At 38.8% G+C, this 22,795-nt stretch overlaps 2 protein-coding genes across 3 annotated transcripts; one reads left to right on the forward strand and one right to left on the reverse strand.

The window, feature by feature from the left end:
- Positions 1 to 1,438: 1,438 nt before the first annotated feature.
- On the reverse strand, positions 1,439 to 2,610 carry LOC103708522 (glyoxylase I 4-like). Its single transcript, XM_089929707.1, has 4 exons — positions 2,308 to 2,610; positions 2,019 to 2,127; positions 1,717 to 1,927; positions 1,439 to 1,630 (listed from the first exon to the last, which is right to left on the reverse strand). The coding sequence occupies exons 1-4, from the start codon at positions 2,475 to 2,477 to the stop codon at positions 1,620 to 1,622; spliced, it is 501 nt and encodes a 166-aa protein (XP_089785833.1). The 5' UTR covers positions 2,478 to 2,610; the 3' UTR covers positions 1,439 to 1,619.
- A 6,670-nt stretch (positions 2,611 to 9,280) lies between these two features.
- On the forward strand, positions 9,281 to 20,033 carry LOC103708497 (kinesin-like protein KIN-7F). Of its 2 annotated transcripts, XM_026805191.4 has the most exons (14): positions 9,281 to 9,446; positions 9,973 to 10,418; positions 10,953 to 11,042; positions 11,152 to 11,252; positions 11,370 to 11,483; positions 11,569 to 11,650; positions 11,735 to 11,802; positions 11,910 to 11,975; positions 12,068 to 12,192; positions 16,396 to 16,723; positions 17,290 to 17,394; positions 17,486 to 18,406; positions 19,003 to 19,331; positions 19,460 to 20,033. In XM_026805191.4, the coding sequence occupies exons 2-14, from the start codon at positions 10,154 to 10,156 to the stop codon at positions 19,791 to 19,793; spliced, it is 2,928 nt and encodes a 975-aa protein (XP_026660992.4). In that variant the 5' UTR covers positions 9,281 to 9,446; positions 9,973 to 10,153; the 3' UTR covers positions 19,794 to 20,033. The 2 variants fall into 2 exon arrangements, with proteins under 2 accessions (XP_026660992.4, XP_088574742.2); XM_088718616.2 differs by lacking the exon at positions 9,281 to 9,446 and having other exon boundaries at positions 19,433 to 19,560.
- The last annotated feature ends 2,762 nt before the right edge of the window (positions 20,034 to 22,795 follow it).

Consider the following 22,795-nt stretch of genomic DNA (forward strand, 5'->3'; position numbering starts at 1 on the left):
GGATCTCCAGCAATGCTCCATCTTTGTTTGTTCCTTTGATTTCCATGTTGTCAGAACCAAAAGCCAATCCAGGCACCATGGCGGATTGCTAGTGTTATGATAGGCTAGCTGCTGCTGCCAAGAAGTTTCAAAATATACCATGTGCTTACATGCTCTCATTGGCTCCTTTAATTAAGGATATTTCAGTGCATATTATACTATACAATTTCTACATAGTCGTTTTTTTTTTTTTGACAAAAAAAAGCTTTCAGTCAAATATCTTATTCTAAAGTTTGGCCTTGATCATCAATTGGTTCAAGCTACATTACATTTTATTGATAGATATGCATACTAGAGGAAGACGGAGGGGCGAAAAGCAATATACTATAAAAAGTGTTAATTTTCATATGCTACCATCTAAATCCCTCGTATCATAAATGTTTTCCTCATGGTTGCAGCTTCCCAGCACCACTTCATTCCCCGCTCACAGCACAAATCCCCCTTGTCTTCTAGGATTGGTAAGCATTTTTCTTTCCTCGCTCGACAATTGTTGCAAGAAAAAAAGAAATTTAGGTCATCAAAATCTCTCTCTATATATATACATAAGCTACATTTGGTCACACATGGATAGATTTTTACTTAGATCCGATCAGATCTATATTAGATGATAGAGATCCCATATTGATGATTCGAGTCTTTGGGTATACATCAAAAATATATGATTTAGAGTTTTTTAGCTTATGGATTAAATGGTCTAAATTAAATAGTCTAAATAACGTCAAATTATGTATATTTTTTTGATCATTGATGCATGACTAGAATTTTTTAAATAATTTTTTATATGTAAACTGTTTAGAAATAGTAGATTATATCCAATGCTCGGATCAAAGATCCACTCAAGTGTAGCTAAATCTAGTTCTCTTTCTCTCTATCTCCTCTAGGTCAGTTTATGACCTCATCCAATCATTTTTACTTTAATAAAATGCAAATTCACATGTAAGTTAGCGTTCATATGTCAAAAGATTTGACTGGTTTAGGCAACCTAGCAAAAAGGGTTATATACGTAGATAGTTATAAATGGTGCCGTTTGTTCCGTTTCTGTTTTCCCTCACTATACATAAAAGAATGAATAAAACTATGCTTGAAATCTTGTGTGCACGTAGATTTTTCTTTATAAGCTTTCTTCATCCAATCTCCTTCCAGCCGTTGACCGACTGACAACTCCTTTCTTGCTTGAGCCAAGTGGCTTGTGACACACACAAGTAAATTTTCTTGAGATAAAAGATGGACACGCTTCATCTACATTAGCGTCATGATGAAGTGAGGATGACGTCTCCAGTTTCAGCATTAAATCCCGCAAACTTGGGCTCATTTTGGGAAAACCACAACAATCCTGTGTCTGTTGCTTGTGTAGATGCCACAAGGATAGAGAAGACGAAGTCTAATCGGAAGAATGCGATCAACGAGAACAAATATTCAATTGTGTACCATTCTTATTAACTTACAGTTCATGATATTGATCTTTTTTTTGCATATTTTTCCTTATGAACCAATCCAACAGTCCTAAAACAAATACATGTTCTTGCAAACAATTTGTGCAGCAAACAATTCTGTCTTCCAAATGTCTTCAACATTCATTATCACTTCCCTGCTGAGATTTAACACGTACGTATGTGACCACCATCTAGCTGAAGCTGAAGTCTTCAAACGTACGTCAACTTTGAAGATTTTACTTACCTTCAAAGGAGCTATGCCATTGCTTGGAGAGACAAGAAGAAGATAGAGGCAGAACAGGGAGCTTCTGGCAATCACAAATCTCAATCATATTGCCATCTGGATCATGGAAAAAGACTTGATGGACCTCGATATTTCCATCCTTAACCACTCCATTCACGAACTCTATTCCCATGTCTTCAAGCTTCTTCCTTATCGTTCCCATGTCTTGGTACTGCCATTTCACAAATTCAGTCTTTTGCTGGATCAATCCTATAAATCATATCCAATTCAATCATGGTATGACGATTATAGCAGCAGCTCACCTGGAAGGAGATGTGGTTATCTTTTGGATTGATTGCAGATGGCTTTGCTGGGGCGTCAGAATTTGGACCTCGTTGCAGTAAATGTATGCCAATCCCATACTTAGAGAGCCTGAAACGAACAATAATATTTACTCCACGGTGAAAACAAAGAAGAGAGAGGGATGGCGATGAGCGACCAGTTTATTTGCTAGTTTTTCAGTCGCTCATTTGCCAGTCATCTCAGGGGAAGACTGACGAACTTTATAAAACTTTTAGCCGGATGAAAGCAAGTTCATGAAGTATTTCTCACCATGCTCCTTCGAAGTCCAAGGATGACGGTCGTTGCACGAGATCGAACCCAAGCACTTCCTGGTAGAACTTGACCGAGTTTTTGATGGATGCACACAAGAATGAGACATGGTTGAGAGATCCCAGAGAGAGAGGAGGGAGCTTGGAAGCCTTTTGCCCACGAGTGCTCATGTTTCATTGAACCCAACTTTTTTAGCTTTAGATGTGTCTCAAATTAAGCAAAGCCGGCTGAAGGATAAATATATATAGGAATTCCTTGCAAGTCTTAAGTCGGCCGAAATGAGACTACGCGGCTCGTTGCCTTGAAACTTATCCCATGCCAGATCGGACCCTATCTCTCTTGTTCCTGCCACCGCTATTGCATAGACTTGTTCAAGCAGTATTGCACCTTGTCTTCTCTTTTCTAGACTACTTGTTGATGCGGTTTTCGTCAATCTTGGGGAAGGAAAAATTACGTAACTTCGACGACAGAACATGCTGTCTCTTTTTCTTTGGCAGGGCAGTAGTTTTGCTCTTTGCTGCCAAGTGGATCAATTTACAATTACCCACTTGGGTCTTCCAGTAATGAATTTGGGGCAAGGTGCTGGCGTTTCATATGTTGAATATGGGAGAGAAGCTGAGTTGGTGCAAGTTGGTGCAAGTCCGGAAGGAAGCTTGTTTATTAGCAGGCAAAGAGACCTATCGACTGATATGGTCGGATCATATCCCATGTAATCAGGAGGTTTGGGTTTACGGGGCCTATATGGAGCAGGGGACACCACAACATAGGTTTATAGGGGTCGACTATAGACCGATCATGGTGCTTATGATTAGATTTAAATCGATTTAAACTATTAACTCGAAAAAGGACACCGGAGCTTTAAGAAAAAAATATATAAGGACCCATATGAGCATGTGTTTAGTTCTACATCGGCTATAAATCCATACGGATATGTGTTTAGTATTATATTAGCTATTCATTGGATAGATCTTAGGTGCTTATACAAGTCAAAATAGACAATTTCTTATATTGCCACCATTATTTTACATTTATTTAGGACACTCTATAAAAGAACAAATATAATGACCACAATTTCGGGTTTGTCATGATGGCTATTGTGATTATTTTATCACCATTTGCAGAGAGATGAGCTGTAACGATTCAGTATGCGTGTTCATTGTAGTACGAAATCTCCACATGATTTATTAATTATTAGATCGTGGTGGTGTTGAACTATTTAAGACCTTCTATGCCATGGTGCATTTGGCTCCCCTTTGAAACTTGTAGAACTCATTCCCTAAAATTTGGAACTCATCAAACCTTTAACATTGTGGAACTCATCCCGTAGATCGTAGGCCGGTGATTGTATCCTCCCCTATTTGGAAGAGGCGAGAGTTTTAAATCCTCCGGGTGTTTCATATCTAAAGAGTTTGCCTTTAAACGTGTAGTAATTTAAGATCAATCTAGGGACCTTAGTAAGCTTTTTCTCAAATTTTTGTGGTAGACATGGCTAGGATGAAGTCACTAGCTTTATATGTCATGGAGGCTCGTAAGTAATTTAATTATCAATCAGGGATTTATGCATAATTTGCTCAATATGTTCCACATCTAGTAATAAATAAACTCGATAGAAAGTTTGGAATTCAGCAACTTGTAAGTAATTTATTGTTCAAATAGGAACTTGTAGTTAGTTTAGTAAACTCACTATGATACCTCCGCTTTCTTCCCTCAAACTCCCTTTTTGTATCTTCTCTCCCAGGGCGCCTAATAACATTTGCTCGCTATTTTTTCTCTGCGAGATTTTTTTTTGTGTTTTTTCTGAAAAGTCCTCCATGGAAAGAGAAAGATTTTTTTTAAAAAAAAACGTCTCTGGACTCAAAATATTGATGCTTTTGGTGTCTAGTAGAAAGGTGATATATGTATATAGAGTATTTTTTTGGTATACTCTACTTGGTTTTCGTCCACAATTGACTGTTTGATACCCTTTGGTAATGGAATTGGACGTAGCTGCCAATACTTGCCATAGCTTTTTATATGCAATCGAATCTATTGATTAGCCTTTATATAGATTATGAAGCTGACAAAGTTTAGTAAGGTTGACTAAGTTAGGCACAATCAATCACAAATCAATCAAGATGAAGTTTAATAAGGCCGACTAAGTTTGGCACAATCAATCAATTAATAGATTCTAACAATACTCACTATAATACCTTTACTTTCTTCCCTAAACTCCTTTTCTCGTCTTCTCTCCTAGGGCGCCTAATATCTTTTGCTCTTTGTTTTTTCCCTACGAGATTTTCTCCTTTTTTTGTGTTTTTTCTGAAAAGTCCTCAATGGAAAGGGGAAGACTTTTTTTTTAAAAAAAAAAAACATTCGTGGACTCAAAATATTGATGTTGTTGGTGTCTAGTAGAAAGGTGATATATATACATAGAGTATTTTTTTGATATACTCTACTTGGTTTCCGTCCACAATGGACTATTTGATACCCTTTGGCGGTGGAATTGGATGTAGCTGCCAATACTTGCTATAGCTATCTATATGCCATCGGACCTGTTGGTTAGTCGACAAAAACAGTTCATACTAATCTCGTTGAAAAAAAAATAGAAAACACGATTATCGATGAAAGAGTTAGCTAAGCTTAAATTGCCGTAAAGGTATTCCCACGTATAGGCTCCCGTATGCCATATTATTATATTCTTGTACTGGTTTAAGGGAAGCAGTTATGGTTCGTTTAGATTGTATTCCAGGTCCACATAAGATTGCTTGTAGATTTCGTTGGTTACTATTTATTTGTTTTTGTTCCTGAGGCTGTTTTTATTTCCCTGTTCTTTTTTTTTTTTCAAATTTCCTTCTCATGTTTTTTACATGCATGAATCACTTGAAGCCTTAACCTATGAATCACAAGAACTTCTAAATCTATCGTTAGATTGCTGGTCCTTCGAGATCAAATCTCTGTCTCTCTCTCTCTACGAGCACACATGAATCAATTAGAGGCTTTTAATCTGTAACTCTCTCTTGGTTTCCCGAAGGGTTTCACCCTCCCTAGCCATCATCAAGAATAAGAAGAGGAGGAGAAGCCAAACATGCATCTCCATCTCTTGATCTCAATTCTTGTGGGAGTAGTGCATGTTAGCTCCTCGTTATCATTTAACTTTAATTATGTCAACTCAGATAGTTGCCTTTTCCATAGGAGCTCCAAAGGTTTACTTGATAAATATGAAATTCCTTTGCTTCACTAAGAATATTTCTGCATTGCTCTATATACCACGTTCTTCAGTAACGTGTCTCCAATTGGTGTCGCCGTGGAACTTCACATTTTCTAATCACATCATGTTGGGTCACGATTTCATGTGTTATTATCAAAATCTTTTATTGGCACCTTACCTTACTGTTTCTTTCGTTCCATAAGTCTCTCTCTCTGTGTTTTTTCTTTACAATACTAGTAGATGGAAAAACAGAGAGCTCTATCTTTGGCTCTTTGCACTCTATGATGAAATTTTATACTTTTCTCTTTGCACTACATGTCATGTCATCCGGTCGCTGTTTGCATGATGCAAACGATGATGCTGGTTCAGCTTCTGCCATGATTTCTGTCCAGTGGTGTACACGGTTTGTTTGGGACGGAGCATAATTGTGTGTTCAAGGATATTGCTTCCTACTTCATCATCAGGCGCCATCATCATGATATTGGTGCTGCAGCTCTTAATCCTCTCGAGGTGTCGAGGCGCTCAACTGAGAAAGATCAGCCTGGTAAATTGCTCATTCGTTCCTTAGCTTTTGGAAATTTTAGGTGGCCATCAGTTTTTGCTAATAGAAAGGTTCCATAGCTTTTTTCCCCCGAGCAGCCTGTACCTCATGGGCTTTCTTAGATCCATATATAGTAGGGTCCCCCGTGTTTGCATTCTGACTTCTTTGTTGTTTCATGGCTTAATCCGTTCTATGATGGAGCTAAACTATGCTATCCTTCTTTAGTAGAAAGTAGCATAAATTGTAACACGGGTTTTCTGGCTTTGAAGGGTTGAGGTGGTTGGGCTGTGAGTTGATGCTGAGGCTTTTGGCAATTGGCATGAAGCATGGCCATGGTTGCTATGGTTGCCATAGAAGAAGGCTGTCCCGAGTGAAGAGGTCAGTGGTTGTCGGAGAGGAACATAGGGTGGTGTAAGAAGGAGATGGTGTTGGAGTTGTGCGAAGGGTGCGTCGGAATGACGAGGAATTCTGGGAGGAACAGTGAGCTCGGGGACAAGTTAGACCAGAGACGTCCAATGGAATGAAAGGCTTTAGATCACCTCATCCCTTTGAGCTGGCATAGGAGCGATAAGGGTCACATTTCACAACTCACACCACCTTTTCTTATCACCTCCTTTTCCTGGTGTCAATGTCCTGCCCACCACACCAAAAAATGAAGGTTTTAGAAACTCTTGATTATGATTTCTATGCCTCTCTTTTTTCTGTGACTTACTTTTTCCATGATTTACTGAAGCAAATCATGGATGTTTACATTAGCTTGAGGCAGGCTCGTGGTGAATCTGTAGCTTTTTTTCTTTTCCTCATTTTTATTCTGGTAGATAAGCTTATCTGACTATTTCAAGTCAACCATCGCTTCCCCCCTCCCCCTCCAAAAAAAAGAACAGATGGTGGGGTGAAGAATTCACATGTCGGATAGTGCATTCCATCTGGCATCTTGCTACTATTTTGCGAGTTCAAATAGTTGTAACCTATTCCGATTTCCATTTCAGTCTATAGTTGGCAGCCAAATTTGTCTGCAATTTGCTGCACAAGGGGTGCCCAAGATATTAATGGACTCATACTTAATTGTAGGCATAATTATTGTTTGTTTGGATTGTTCTAAGCAAATTATTTTGTGCACTTCATTGAGAAACCAAAATTACACGAGGAATAGTCGCAAGGCCTAAAGCGATTTCGATTTTAGTCTATAGTTTGCAGTCAAATTTGTCGGCAATTTGCTACACAAAGGGTGCACAAGATGTTAATGGACTCATACTTAATTGTAGGCATAATTATTGTTTGTTTGGAGTTTTCTAAGCAAATTATTTTGTGCGCCTCATTGAGAAACCAAAATCACACAAAGAGGAATAGCCGCAAGGCCTAAAGCGATTTCAATTTCATCCTATAGTTTGCAGCCAAATTTGTCGGCAATTTCCTACACGGGTGCGCAAGATATTAATGGACTCATACTTATTTACCAGCATAACTATTATTTGTTTGGCTTGTTCTAAGCAAATTATTTTGTGCCCTTCATTAAGAAACTAAAGTGACAAGAGGAATGGTCGCAAGGCCTAACATGTTGTCACTATTTGTTTTATAAAGTAGTCATTTCCTCCAAGTCTTGTTCACCTTCACTATGAGAATCAACTATATCTTTAAGACAGAGTAGCATTGTAAGAAATTCCATCAGGCAACTCAAATATTCTTTCTACAACTAAAATTTTATTAGAGAACAACAGGAAACAGATAACAAATAAATTAATAGGAGGTTTTGTTGCTGAGCTCAAAAAAATAAGGTAAAAACCCATGTGCCAACTTACTTTCTGTGAAACCATGGTTCAACTGCTAGAGAACCACTAAGCAAAAGGGCCTCCCTTTGGATCAAAAGTGAAAAAAATAAAGGATCCACCCTCTCCTAAAGGAGCATCTTCTTTAACAAAAGTTTAAGCAAGCTTTGGCCAATGGACAATGGCACTTTCTTACTCATGTAACAACTTACTCTTCCCCTTTTAAAGCTACGTGAGATTTTCTTCCTAAGATTAATCAAACTGTCCTGTTTCCGTAGAAATTACTGGTTCCTTGGTACGTCGGAAAGGATGCAAACAGTGACAGACTAGCTTATTACAACTGAATCAATGTTACATTCCATTATGAAAGGACTTGTTAGTCAATTTCACTACCAAACTTGACATTAGGCATGATCGCAACTTACATTTGGTTCAAGAATAAGAGAGAGTAGAATAAAAATTATTATTCCTCGTGAAATAGTTATCCCTTTGCAGTCTCACTGAAACTTTTATTCGTGGCTAAAATAATTCGAAGTAAGGAATTTTTGTTTATATGAAAAAAAAGGAAACGAACAAAAGAAAACCTTATTTTAGAAAATAGAAATTCTATTCCCCTTCGAAATAGATTTTTCATGATCAATAGGATTGATTGGACCAGTTACTCTCAATGAGACAAACATAACGTGGCTGCATTTGGTTCAGGAATGAGAAAAGAAAAGGGAGGAGAAATAGTTATCCCGATTGAGATAAGATATTTTACAAGATACTCCTATTTTTGTACGGTTACAATTTCTAAAATAATTCTAGACTAATATTATTTTTGTCCATTAAAAAAATGGAGGCAAACATAAATGTGGGTTTTATGCTACGAATGGCTTACAGAAATATTTTTATTTTTCTATAGAAAATAACAATAATAGACAGAAGGAAAAAAACTAATGTATAAACAGTAAAATAAAAATATAGAAAATACAAAACACAAAGAAGATAAACAAAAAAAAGTAATAAACATATTAAACAAGAACAACTAAAACTTTAATTTTTCTAATTATTCACTTAGAATTAAAAGCCACTCTTTTTGATATTAAAGATCCATGTCCTTCAAAATGTAAATCTTAACCACCTACCTAAGAAACCTAACTACATTCATCAAGAATCTAATCGCAGCACGATTTGGTTGGCAGCGACCAAATTTTGTACTTAGGGGAAGTGCCAAGCACGTCTACCTTTGTGGGACATCAAGATTCCTTTATCATACTCATCCTAAATTTTTTAATCTTTTTTTTATTTCATTAAACTACCGAAGATTTTAATTACCAAAAAAATCTACCGAAGATTTTGGAACCCTAGCCCGTAGCCCACTACCCTTGATTTTAGGACACATCGCTACGGTTGCGGGGATATACGGTTCCGTTCCCGTCCTTCCACAGTAACATCCCTCACGGTAATCACTTGAATTATTCGGGATAGTAATGACTCCAATCACAAGTTCACACTAGGAAAGTGGTCAAAAGAACGGTTTCTCTCGCCCTCACCGTGGACCACCGCCCCCCCCCCCCCCCCCCCCCTCCTCCTATTCTATTTGTTCCTGGTCGGTTCCTCCGTTCCATTTGTCTCACTGAAGCAGAGCCTGGTAAAGCTCAATGTAAGAATACTCTCTCTCTCTCTCTCTCTTTATCCATCTCTCCCCACCCTTGGCTTCTTCTTACTCTTATTCCATTCTAGAAATTATAGGAATCGTTCTGGAGTAAGCTGGAACGCCCCTGTCAAGACCCAGTCTCAAGTCTACTCGAATCATTGGTGGTCGGTCTCCAATGCTATTCTATCCCACACGATCGTAAATAATATGTAGGAATAAGCATTCTCCTTCATGATTTGAGAAGCTATGCGAATGAGAATATTGCAACCCAGATCGGTTACTGGATAGAGAGGCTTTACCCCAAGATCCGTAGTAAAATTAGAAATGCCCCAAGACCCTAGTGAGAATAAATCCAAAATGAGATGCCGGCCTCGGACCGTCGCCGGCTTACTGAGAGTAAAGTAGCCGGAAATCTTAGGGAGGATATAAATGGTGAAGAGAAAAGTCAATCAAAAGAAGAGTTAATTAATAGTATGATGATTGCTTTACTTCTTTGTTAGTCTCGGTAATTGACGTCTAAACCACCGATCAGGTGATGATTTGGGTCCACGGAATGATCGGTCCATAACTACCGGGCGCGGCTCCGTCGAATGCTGTCCCGTAGCATCGCCCAACGACTGCCGCTCCACCTAAAACAGCAACTCCCCAGCAGTCCTCTTCTCTCTTCTCATTTAATTCATGGAGGCATGTGAAGGAAAGAGAGTGTAGTCTCAATGGGGGCGGTCGGCGGCGATGAGTTGGCGCGGCTGGAGGGGTTGGAGGCGGCGGCGGAGGCAGGTGGAGGCGGCGGCGGCGGCGGAGGAGGAGGTGGGGTCGGGAAGGTGGAGAGGATATTGGTGTCGGTGAGGCTGAGGCCGCTGAGTGAGAAGGAGATCGCGAGGAAAGATCCCTGCGATTGGGAATGCATCAACGACACCACCATTATTTTCAGGAGCAGCGTCCCGGAACGGGCCATGTTCCCAACTGCCTACACATTTGGTGAGTTCTTGAAATTCTGATATAGATCCCTTTGATTCTCCTATAAATGTTCTTTTTTTCCCCCTAACAATTTTGTGTGGAGAATTTTCTACCGACATGTTATTGAGTATTTGGACTTTTTAGAAGCATATGAGATGGTGTCTTACATGGGCTTCGTATAGATTGATTTGAGCTAGTGCCTAAGGAGGATGCTCGCTTGATTTTAGCTCCTTCTATATCTAGACACTCATAGTACTCTAAAATTTGCACCCTTTGCCCTATGGTGGTTTATATTGTTGAATTCTCCCTTCTTATGGATCTGATCCCATCCGCATCTTTATGCAAGCTTTAATGTGGCTCCCCATTGGTCTATCTTGTTGTCAAGTTGAATTCAGCATTTTCAGGATCATCCTTGTGCGTAAGGAAGCCATTTGCAAATTTGTGAGCCATTTATTTTAAATTCTGCATCTGCCACTGTCTCCAGAATGGTGCTTGCTATGATGATGTTTTGTTCTTGTTGGTTTTGCTCATCCTCCTTGTTTCTGTGGACGATAGACAGAGTATTTTGGTGCGATTGCGCCACAAGACAAGTGTACGAGGATGGAGCTAAAGAAGTTGCTCTTTCAGTTGTTAGTGGTATAAATTGTAAGTATAATCATGTCTCTCCTCTCTCTCTCTATCTCTATCTCTCTCTCTCTCTATCTTTTGGCTATGGAATAATGAACTAAAATTTTGGATACATATATTTTGCCAGCTAGTATTTTTGCATATGGGCAAACAAGCAGTGGAAAAACATATACAATGTCTGGAATAACTGAATACACTGTCGCTGATATATATGACTACATACGTAGGGTAATGTAACATCTATGAAGATCCTGGCATTTCATGTTGTATATTAATTTCTAGTTTGTGTCATATTCCATATTTGCGTCTCCTTTTCAACTAGTGATTCTTTTATTCCTCTTGCAGCATGAGGAGAGAGCGTTCGTCCTGAAGTTCTCAGCAATGGAGATATACAATGAAGCCGTAAAGGATCTCCTCAGCACAGACAGCACTCCCCTTAGACTTTTAGATGATCCAGAGGTGGTGTTATTCTTAAAGGATGTCTGTTTTATTTACACTTTTACAGTTTGTTGTGTTAATTTGAACGAAGACCTTGTATTCACAGAAAGGAACTATAGTGGAGAAACTTACGGAGGAAGTCTTGAGGGACTGGAACCATCTTAAGGAGCTCATTTCTGTATGCGAAGGTGAAACACAAAATTTTGAACAAAAAAATGTCTATGGGTAACAGAGATCCTACAAACTTACATGTGTACTTTATGTTTCAACAGCTCAAAGAAAGATAGGCGAGACCTCCCTAAATGAAACAAGCTCGCGATCCCATCAAATACTCAGACTGGTTTGTCCTATTTTGATCTGCTGAGTGAACTCTAGGAAAAATGTTGCCATATTGCCTCAGGAAAAGAACGTATCGATTATTTTCTAATTGTTAATGTATTGTTGCAGACCATTGAAAGTTCTGCTCGTGAGTTTTTGGGAAAAGAGACCTCAAGCACACTCGTGGCCAGTGTGGTATGAAAATTCTTCTTCTGATTTAATTATGGTAATTCTCATATTCAAAAAAGGAGATTGTATGAGAAGCTCAGTTCATTTTCGGAATGCAGAATTTCGTCGATCTGGCAGGGAGTGAACGTGCATCTCAAGCTTTATCTGCTGGTGCAAGACTAAAAGAAGGTTGCCACATAAACCGAAGTTTACTTACCCTGGGGACTGTTATTCGTAAGCTAAGGTTGTGGCACCCTACTTTTTCTCTTTCTTTTTTCATTATTGCTGATGCATTTTGACTTAGTTTTCATCTGCCATGAGAAAGTTGCATTAATGTGGTGTAGTCTATCTTGTTTTGGTAGTTGAGTTATTTATCATGTGACATTCATCATATTACTTTTCTTTTTTTTTAATTTATTAATTTTCTCATTTTGCTCTGCAAAATTACCTCTGGAAGGTTTGTCAAGTGGGGGACTCATCTGCCACTTCTTAACCGTACCATTATCCACAGGAGAAAGCATTGTTGCTAAAATTTTATGATTCATGATCAGGATCTTGTGATCTGGCTCAAAATGGCCCTAAATGATCCAGATCTCATCCTCAGATCAGGCTTGGTTAGGGAACTAGGACCTAATTCCATATTATGAAATATACACTCACTCGGATCTTAAGATATGACTTGATTTTGCAATTTAGTTATTAAATCATATGTTGTTCATTTTATAAAATTCACTTGACTATATGGCTTTTAAATTATTTATTACTAATAAGCCTTAAGTAGTAAAGTTAGCAAGCTCGTCATGGGAGCTTATGGAGTTAAAAATAAGAGGTAAATTTTTATGTTTTTTCAACCCTCTATGATATATTAAAAATTTATCCTTGTCTTTTTTCCTAAAACATTCTAAGTAAGATGATAACTGAATCAATAGTACACTATAAATATCTTGAATAAACAGACGCAATGTTTATTTTATTACGTGCAATGTATGGGCTTATCTTGCTGGAAACTAGATTTCTCGTGTCTATAGCTTTTTATAGCATTCTTCTACTCTTTTTTTGACTCGTATTTCAATTTTTACGTTTCTTATATAATTTTGAAAATTTTGAAAGAATTCATCAAAAATCATACGATTTGCAATCTGATCCACGACCCAGCTCAATCCAACCCACTTTATGGTTTACAACTCGATCCCGATCTTAACAACATTGGGAGAAAGTATTGGAGTTGGTTAATGGTGATCATCCGTTTAAATAAAGTTGTTTGCCCTCATTATTTGTATCCGTCTATTAGAGTGAAGGTGTTGTTCTTATAAAAATCGAGGGATTCACTTTTTGAACTTTTGGTGCCTGTTCTTTATCTTTCCTGAATAGTTTTCCTTCCTGCAGTTAATGTTTTTTTACATATCTCCATCAGATTCTTTTTTTGTTTGGTATTATAATTTTTTTCTCTTTTTTTCTTGATTATTTTCCTTCCAAAGGTTAGATGTATGCAATCATCTGCAAACTAACATTCTCCAATCAGTGATACTTTGCTTTAAACTTTCTCTTGTATTTATTTTCTTTTAGAGAAAAATCCATTGCAGTTGGACCTGCAAAACTTTATTCTGTAATTAGGATTTCTCTAAATCATTTGACTCGTATGAGGCATGTGCAATGCTTATGGATTTGTGGGACTTTGCCATCCGCTAAAGGGGAAAAAGTGGGGGGGGGGGGGGGGTTGCTGCTATCACATTATAGTAACTTTTCTATCTGATTTTCTGCTTAACCTTTCAGAACTAATATATGGGCACATCAGGCAGAATGGTGATCACCCTAGTTACACTAATATATGGAAAGGTATTTTTCAAAGAAATTTGGTTGTGACCAAGACTCTAATCTGGCCTGCATACTTCTTGAAAGATAAAGTAGAAGTCCAAATATGATAGCTAACATAATTCACATAGTGATTTGTTCATCTGCATGATTTGAATGTCATCAAGATCCTCATTGAGAAAGCATGACCTCTTGTACAGAAATACATCATGGCAGCTAGTTTGCCTAACTTTTTTTCTTATTCTTTGACCCAACCTTTCTATGTAGAGCTCATTTTCTTTCTAGAGAATGTGTTACGCTTTGATGTGGAAGCTCAAAAGTTTTGAGCCACATGGACATGATTTTGTGCATTGACAGTGGTTGAGAAGCTATTGCATAGTATGTCAAGCACTAGAGCTCAAAGAGTAAGTGCATCAAAAGTGAGACAAGGACAAGCCCTCATGGGCAGATGATACTGACATACTTGAAGCTTGTCTGTGTAGGGCAGACTGTAAGGCAAAATTTGATAATTCAAAGATACAATACTAAATGTGAAATGAGCTTCATATGTCCTATCATTACTTGTGAAAGCCAACCAGGTGCTCACTAGGTAGCATTACTGTGGATGAATGAAAGATCCTCAATGTAGGCTTTCATGAGGTGACTAAAGATGTGTGGATGTCATATCTTTGAGTGATATGATTCATAGTTATGGTATTCACATTTTATAGGGAAAGCAGAAAGTAGGTGTTACATTAAATTCTAAAATCCTAAGGATCAAGACCCTTACATAGACTTAGGTAATTTGTTAGGCTAGGACACCATGACAAGGTTTCATCTTTTTCTGATCCCGAGAATGCATCGTGCAAGAGTGTTAAGCAAGAGTTTGAGCACTGACAACAAAATGGTTGGCATAAGAATGCTTTAAATTGAATAGGGCAAGGTCAGAAAGGGGGTTGATGCATGGCATTGGAAGGCATCCACGAATGGCGGTAATAGGCACATAAATAAGTGGCTATCATTGTCATGAAGAGACATTTGCCTAAAGTGCATGACCTTATGGATAATTGCAGAGGTAGTTTAGGGATGGCAAATGCTTAGGATCTTTCTTGCTTGATGATGGTGTCTTCCCTTTCCCTTCTGTTGGCTCTGTGCTGGATTCCACCAGATATGGAAATGACATTCTTGCTTCCCCTACCTTGGTCCTTGTGCTGAAGTCACAGATCTGGCAATCATGTCCTCACCTGTCTACCAGCCCCCATGTTGGAGTGTGCCAGATATTGCAGTTGCATACTCAGTTCACTAAACCCCCTTGCTAGAGCCCACCAACCTGAGGAAGATGGCAAGAGGAGAGGGGAAGCCGGCGAGAGGAGAGGGGAAGGCAGCAAGAGGAGAGGGGAAGCCGGCGAGAGGAGAGGGGAAGGCTGCAAGAGGAGAGAGGAACTGAAAGAGGAGAAAAGAGATGAAGGGATTATGAGCCTATTACTTCATTATTGAATTTGTGCTGAAGTTTTAGAGTTTTGATCTGTTGTGTCATACCCCTAAGACCTGCACCCAACTTGATCCTCCAACAGGTCAGGCATTTTTTATCCATACCCAAACCATGGACCCATTAAATTGGTAAATGGGGCAAATAGAAGACATTACAATTAAGTTGACTTGACAACAGATGCAATGCAGCGATGGTTTGAAGCCTGAGTTTTGTTAATCTGCTCTTCCTAGTGAAGCAGTCTTTGGGTTGCTATGCATTGCACTGACCATTAGAAGTCTACTACCATGCTTTCTAGTGTGTCTAATGACTTTCAAAATACATGATTCTTGTCTGTTGGCATTTTGGATGTTCTCGTCACAATCAACGGCATAGATCATCATTTTAGAATGCCTATGTTGATTCTATGGTGGTTGTTAGATTGTATTGACGCCTCAATATGTACAAGCATATAGTGGATCTCTCTCTCTCTCTCTATGCGCACTATTTCGGCAACCATGTAAAATGCAACTCTTGTGATTGGGGTCGTATTTGGAATGCCAGCTGCTTAAGCCATGGCAGATGACTTGCTCTTATAGCATGTACCAATTAACTAGACTTGCTCATGTCCCCTATATAATTTGTTAGATGCACGTTATGATTCGGAGAAAATTGTATTGTAAACCTTAAATCTGCTGGCCTTCATTTCCCTCATTGGTTTTCAGAAAGTAGATCTCTTTGATTAGGTGTGGAGCATATGATCTAAAATTGACCAATATTTTATGTTGATTTTTTATTTTTAATATATCAAAAGCAGTCAATTAGGTTGTTTTATGGTTAATTGGAAGTAAAGCAAATTATTAACAGACTGGCACTTTAACAGCTTGTTGATCTATAATTTCCTAGAGCTGAAATCCATGTCTTCAGATTAATAAGAATGTGGGACAACATATATGGATTCTATGGCCGATTTCCTGAACAATTTGAAGTATATATTTTCATATTGTAAAATTATAAGAAAGAGATTTCAGTCCTTTTTCTCAATTTACCAGTTGGTTTGATATGACTTGATATTGTTTGATGAGTCAACTAACTTTCAGAACATTTCTCTGCTATATTTTTAATTTTTTGGTCGTATGGAAGTTCTGCATTTCTTGATTATTTATGTATATATATTGATTGGCACAGCAAGGGAAGAAATGGGCACATTCCATATCGAGATTCAAAGCTGACTCGCATACTACAACCTTCCTTGGGAGGGAATGCAAGAACTGCAATTATTTGCACAATGAGCCCTGCACGAAGCCATATCGAGCAATCCAGGAATACCCTTCTATTTGCAAGCTGTGCGAGAGAAGTGGTTACCAGTGCACAGGTCAATGTAGTGATGTCTGATAAGGCATTGGTCAAGCATTTGCAAAAAGAGCTTGCTAAATTGGAGAGCGCATTGAAATATCCAGGATCATCTTCCAGTATTGAATCAGTATTAAAGGAGAAAGATGCTCAAATTAAAAAGGTTTTGAAATAGTTCTGTATGATTACATCTTGTGATTACATAAAGGCATGCTTTCATTTTCCCACATGCACACATCCATATGCTTTTAGGCTCGTGTGTGTATGTCTATGAGTGACATGTATATCACGTGGATTTAATTTCTAAGCTTAGGACTCTATACTATAGTTTGTTTTGATCTTTCTATCCATAAGACCAATACCTGATTCATAATTGTCATGCTGCCAGTAATTGCAGATGAATTTCTACCATTTTCTTAGGAAAGGAATTATATTCATGTTTACAAATGGGCTTTTTTTTTTGCCTGTTCAGATCTATGCCTTAAGCTTAGGACTCTATACTATAGTTTGTTTTGATCTTCCTATCCATAAGACCAATACCTGATTCATAATTGTCATGCAACCAGTAATTGCAGATGAATTTCTACCATTTTCTTAGGAAAAGAATTATATTCATGTTTACAAGTGGGCTTTTTTTTTTTTTTACTGTTCAGATCTATATGCCTTAAGTCCATTTCTTGAGGAGCTAATATTCCTTAAAAACTGATGGTTATAAAAATTTCTTTTCAGATGGAGAAAGAAATAAGGGAACTGATCCTGCAAAAAGATCTAGCTCAAACTCGGCTAGAGGATTTGCTCCAAGCTGTTGGGGATGGTCGTGCTTCAACACGATGGGTATCCATGTTATCATAGATCTGAAACTAAGTTCAAATATGTAACTAAATCTGAATTTGATGATTTAATACATATATTTTTATCCATTCAGGAGGAGTCCAGCCAAACTTCGATGTCCCAGTTACCTTATGCATGTGAGGATGTACTTTCGGCATCAGAGTCATCAGATGTTGCGGATCATGGTGTAAATTTTGGCTCAGCAGAGTTGGGTACATTAGAAAATGAACATTATCTATGTCATGCTAAAAAACAAAACCAGGACGTTGCGTCACCTAGGCACCTAATAACCAGTCCTGTTATTGGACCAATACTGCATAAGGATAGACCTGAGGTTGCTCAGAACCCTTGGGAAGATTCTGAGGATATATGCAAGGAGGTCCGCTGTATTGAGATGAATGAGAAAAGCAGAAATGGAGATTCAGAATCATTATTAACTGAAGAAAACAAAAATCTGCTGCACCTGAGTATAGATTCTTTCAGACACGGAGGTCAAGAACCAAAACCAACAGGGCAGATGGACTTTGAAACTCTTAGTACAAATCCTCTCACCTTAGAGCAGCATCTGCAGAATGTGAGAAAGACACTTAACAGTATTGTCAAAGCATATCCTGAAGGATCATCTCCATGGTCGGCAGCACGGTCGGCAGCACGAGACATATCAAACTTTAGAGGCTTGGCACTGTACAGAAGTAAAAGTTGTAGGGAAACTCTGATGAGCTCTTCTTCTTGGTTCCAGGAGGTAGAGCAGAATGATAGCACGCCTCCTGACAGATCTTTAAAAGATTTTCCTGGAAGGCCTGAAGGGTTTCAAAGAAGACAGATTGCATTAAATTTTGATGCTGAAATGGAAATACTTGCAAGAGATGGATCTCAGGCTTCTGGACATATTGCTCTTGAAGACCAGAGTGTTAAGACTGATGCTGAAGGGAACATCATCAGCATCCATGATTTTGTTGCAGAACTTAAGGAGATGGCTCAAGTTCAGCATCAGAAAAAACTCGCTGTGGGTCAGGTGTGGATAATATTGCATGAAGAGAAATTTACCGTGTTGTGTTATTTCCATGCTTTTCTTAATCTTGGGGCTGTTAGGACTAAGTAGTGCCCAAAATAATGTCATTATGCATGATGGTTTTAAGTTTGCTTGCTTAAAACATTATTATTATGATTTGAACTTGATACTTGCAGTGTTTTAGCTTTGTTAATCCTTGACCTCATTGTAATATCTTTGGCATGGTTATATTGGTCTTGTTGATCTTTTTACAGGCTCTGCTAACATAATTGTTCAAATTACTAAGAAATGTATAAGTTATTCAAGAATTTTCTGCTAAAGGAATTCTCCCTGTTTACCTTATGTTGTAACCAAGAAACTGTACATATATTTTTTTTTTTTCTGGTTGGATGTGTGGTACTGCTTTGGGCTTTTTGAGATAATTCATTAAGTATGATGAAAAAGATGAATTTTTTGAATATTTCTTCGTCTCTTCTCGAACATCATTCGTAGGAGATCTTGCCAAGTTGACCATGAATACTGAATTTCTTACTCTCTGATTATTGCATAGAGACTTTCTTAACTTGCCTGTGACGATACTTATCTTTCTTTGATGTCAGGAGATGGAACAGAATGCTAATGAAGACTTTGGAGTTGAGGGAACTGTAAAGAGTGTAGGCTTGGATCCAATTTTAGACCCCTTGCAATCTCCTTCAAGATGGCCACTGGAATTTGAGAGAAAGCAACAAGAAATTATTGAGCTTTGGCATACATGTGATGTCTCCTTAGTCCACAGGACTTATTTTTTCCTTCTCTTCAAAGGCGATCCCACAGATTCTATTTATATGGAAGTGGAGTTCAGGAGGTTATCCTTTCTAAAGAGCGCTTTCTCCCGGGAAGATATTGATAAAGCTGCAGGTGGCGGTCAGAATATTACTCCGTCATTGAGGTATTGTCCTGTTTTTATGCTACATTTTCATCCATTTTCCTGTTGAGAATTGTGAATGTAATTAGCTATAGGTTTACCTGTGGTTACCATTGCTTGATTAGCTTCAAGTGATATTCTATGATGGGCAGTATGAAGAAGCTTCGGCGTGAAAGGGAAATGCTCTGCAGGCAGATGCAGAAGAGGCTTTCAGCGGAAGAAAGGGAGAGCCTCTACACCAAATGGGGGATTGCATTAGACTCCAAACAGAGGAGACTACAGCTTGCTCGGCGCCTTTGGACTGAAACTGGAAATCTGGAACACGTTAGAGAGAGTGCATCTCTCGTCGCAAGGCTGATAGGACTCCTAGAACCAGGGCAGGCGCTTAAGGAGATGTTTGGGCTTAGCTTCACACCCCAACAATTTCATCGGAGGTCATACCGCTGGAAACGCGGAATGTCTTCTCTCAAAATGGGCAACACGTGAAAATTGTCTCAACTTGCCAATTAAGCTCCATCGTTCATGCGTTGAGGTCAATTAAACTGTTTCTTATTGTAATTCTTTTGTTCTGATTGAAATGTAGACAGGTTTGTAAATCAAGTGGGATTAACCGCATGATATTGTGGATTGCTGCTGCCTTCCAATTGTTGCTCATTCTTTTGTTGACAGTAGCATGTTAGTGATGGTGTGGATATACAAGTAAAAACGCTTACATCTTTCAGTTTATTGTTGGTTATAGTCATCTGGTAGTCCCACATTTTTCCGTTCTTATCAAAGGTGACTGCATCCAGTTTCTGTTTGGACCCAAGGAATTTCAATCTCTGTGGTCTTGAAAAAACTGTTTCCAGGGTAGTGGAAAACCATACCATCAAAAGAATTTCTGCTGAAACACTCTTGGCAACTTCAGAGTTTGTGCTTAAATTCTTTCTCTGCAAAAACAATTGGATCTTTAGAGAGTTTGTGCACAGTGTAGAAAGTTTAAAGATCTTCTTTTTGGAAAAGAACTTGTATTTTCACAACGATAGAAAGTTTCCAGCTTATCTCGATTGCTTTCTTTGTTTTTTTTTTTTTTCAATGAAAACAGTGGCACAGGCCCGCTACACATTTCTATAGACAATGAAATGAGATGGACAAGGAACAAGGAGCCCAAGGATGACAGACCTAGCTGTGCCTAAGACGAAATAGAGGTACAGTGCATGGATAGATTCCAGGTAAACCCTCTCCAACAAATAAAGAAAAAGGAAAGCATTGATCAAGACCTCGCTCCAATCTCAGCTTGGATAGGTTCCAAGATTATATCAAAAATCCAGAATCGGTTGACGCACCTCAAACGGAAAAAAAAAAATAATAATAATACTATTCTATGAAGTCAACTGTTTGGTTTTGAACATTCAATGTTTCTCACAGGAATCCAAGAAAAAGTCAGACACCTCTTAAAAAGAAAAGCCAAAGCCCCGAATCTTTTTCCGGATCCTATCACAAGGCCTGCAATTTCACCTCTTATAGTGCTTAAGGGTCTAAACCAAAATTTAGGACATCCTTTACATGTCTATTGCGATACATTTCGAGATGAGATTGCAATTATTTATATAACTAACATGCATCATATTTGCCAAGTTCTAGTTACTGAGAAAAGCCAAATCTCTCAAAAACAAATTGCTGCGCGAAAACAATAAGATAAAATTTCAATCAAAAAAAAGAAAAAGATGTGGAAGCCGCAAATGCAGTCGATGATCTCGTGGTCAACGTTTTCAAGCAGAAGAGTCAAGGTCAAGTATATCAAAAAAAAAAAAAAAAGAAGTCATGGTCAGCGTTGGAAAAGCGAGAAAAACCCATGATTAGACCACACCAGAAGCCCCCTCCGAGGCGGCTGCCTTTCTCCATTAACTCCAAACACGTTGAATTCTTCGTTTCTTTCTCTTTCTCTCTCTCGCCTGTCCTACATCTTGAGAAATTTCGACGAAGGGGTGCTTCACAGCGATAGCAGGTCGAGCCGCCGCGGGTGGTCTGGCCCGAGACGGCCTGAGGAGGCTGATGGGAATCACCGCCAAGGGAGTCAACCGAACGGCCGAGCACGGTCGCCCGTCACGCAGTCTAAGCACAAGCCACTCCACTCTCTCTCTCTCTCTCTATTTCTTCCTCCTTCTCTTTTCTTCTGTTTGTTGTTCGATCTGTAGATCTTTTGGTGGTTGTTTTTTTGTTGGTTGGAATAGATTGAGGAGGTGGAGGAGGAGATAAACAAAGGGAAGCAGGAGAAGCAAAGGAAGAAGGAGGAGGTGGAGAAGAAAGTGGATTCCAAGGTCAAAGGAACCATCGAAGAGGGTTCGAGTTAACACTTAGCAGCTACTTCTTTTGGTTGGTGGCAGTTGGATATATGAATAAATTTGTGAATCAGAAGTGGATCATGTGATATCATTTGTACATATTCTGGTTTGGATATTTTCATGTCAATGAATAATTAATGAGTATGGTTGGCTATTTTCTAGACTTCAACATAATAATGAGAGATTGAGTGCTAGGAATCCATCCCGACTCTTTTCCGTCTCTTCCTTGTCTCGTGAACTTGTTTTTATTGCAGTTTTAATAAAATTGGATGGCGATGTCTCCCTCTCCATTTTCCATTAAGGAAACGAAAGAACCCATACTATTAAACATACTACGTGATGTATTGTGTTTTAGAAGTCAACGTCGAATTGCGCCGACCTTACCAATCGAGGACTTTTCTCAAACCTTTTAGGGCTGGCTTTATAAATCCAGTTTCATTGCCACCTATGCCTATAGGAGACATCTTACTTAGCTAGCTTTATAAATCTCATCATGATCATCTGACACTGGGACTACAAGCAACTTTTATCTTGATTAAGAATAACATGGCACATGATCCATCTAGCTAACACTAGTATGAATAATGTGGCATCCAGGCAAGGAACAATTGAAAAGGAGCTGGTTACCCATGATAAGAATACATGTGGCCACACTGCCAATGCCGGCCGGTAATTAGACTTTGACTTTGGCATTTCATTTTAAGTGAAACATGGATGTGATATCTTGTGAACGAAAAAGTCGCTCCCCCCTCTCTCTCAGCTTCCAACTTAATGAAAGGAGGGCCTGACCACTGGTTCCCTACGAGATTGGCACATGTCCACACCCTCAGCCACATATATATTATTTAACAAAGTTGATGCCGAGTTTTGGTAACCAGAATTAGATTGTTGATATCGAAGCTTGCCGACTTGAGAGTTGGCAAGGATGGCCGAAGATGGCGTACGTGTCTCTCTTGTTAGTGTATCTTGGCAGGAATAAGCAAAGGCAAGAGAAAGGCCAAGTTGAAGATACCGTTAATTTTCTGTCCACAAATTATGCGATTAGCTCGCCTTCTCCCACGGATGCATGCACGAAAGATACGTGCCGGGAAGGGAAGTAGTCGTTGGTCTCGTCGCAAGGAAATCCTTGCATCGAGGGAAGTAGAAGCAAAACGCGATTCATTT

The sequence above is a fragment of the Phoenix dactylifera genome, chromosome 3 (assembly GCF_051530095.1).
Source record: "Phoenix dactylifera cultivar Ajwa chromosome 3, Ajwa_hap1_PhDact_Kaust_v1.1, whole genome shotgun sequence".
Taxonomy (NCBI): Eukaryota; Viridiplantae; Streptophyta; class Magnoliopsida; order Arecales; family Arecaceae; genus Phoenix; species Phoenix dactylifera.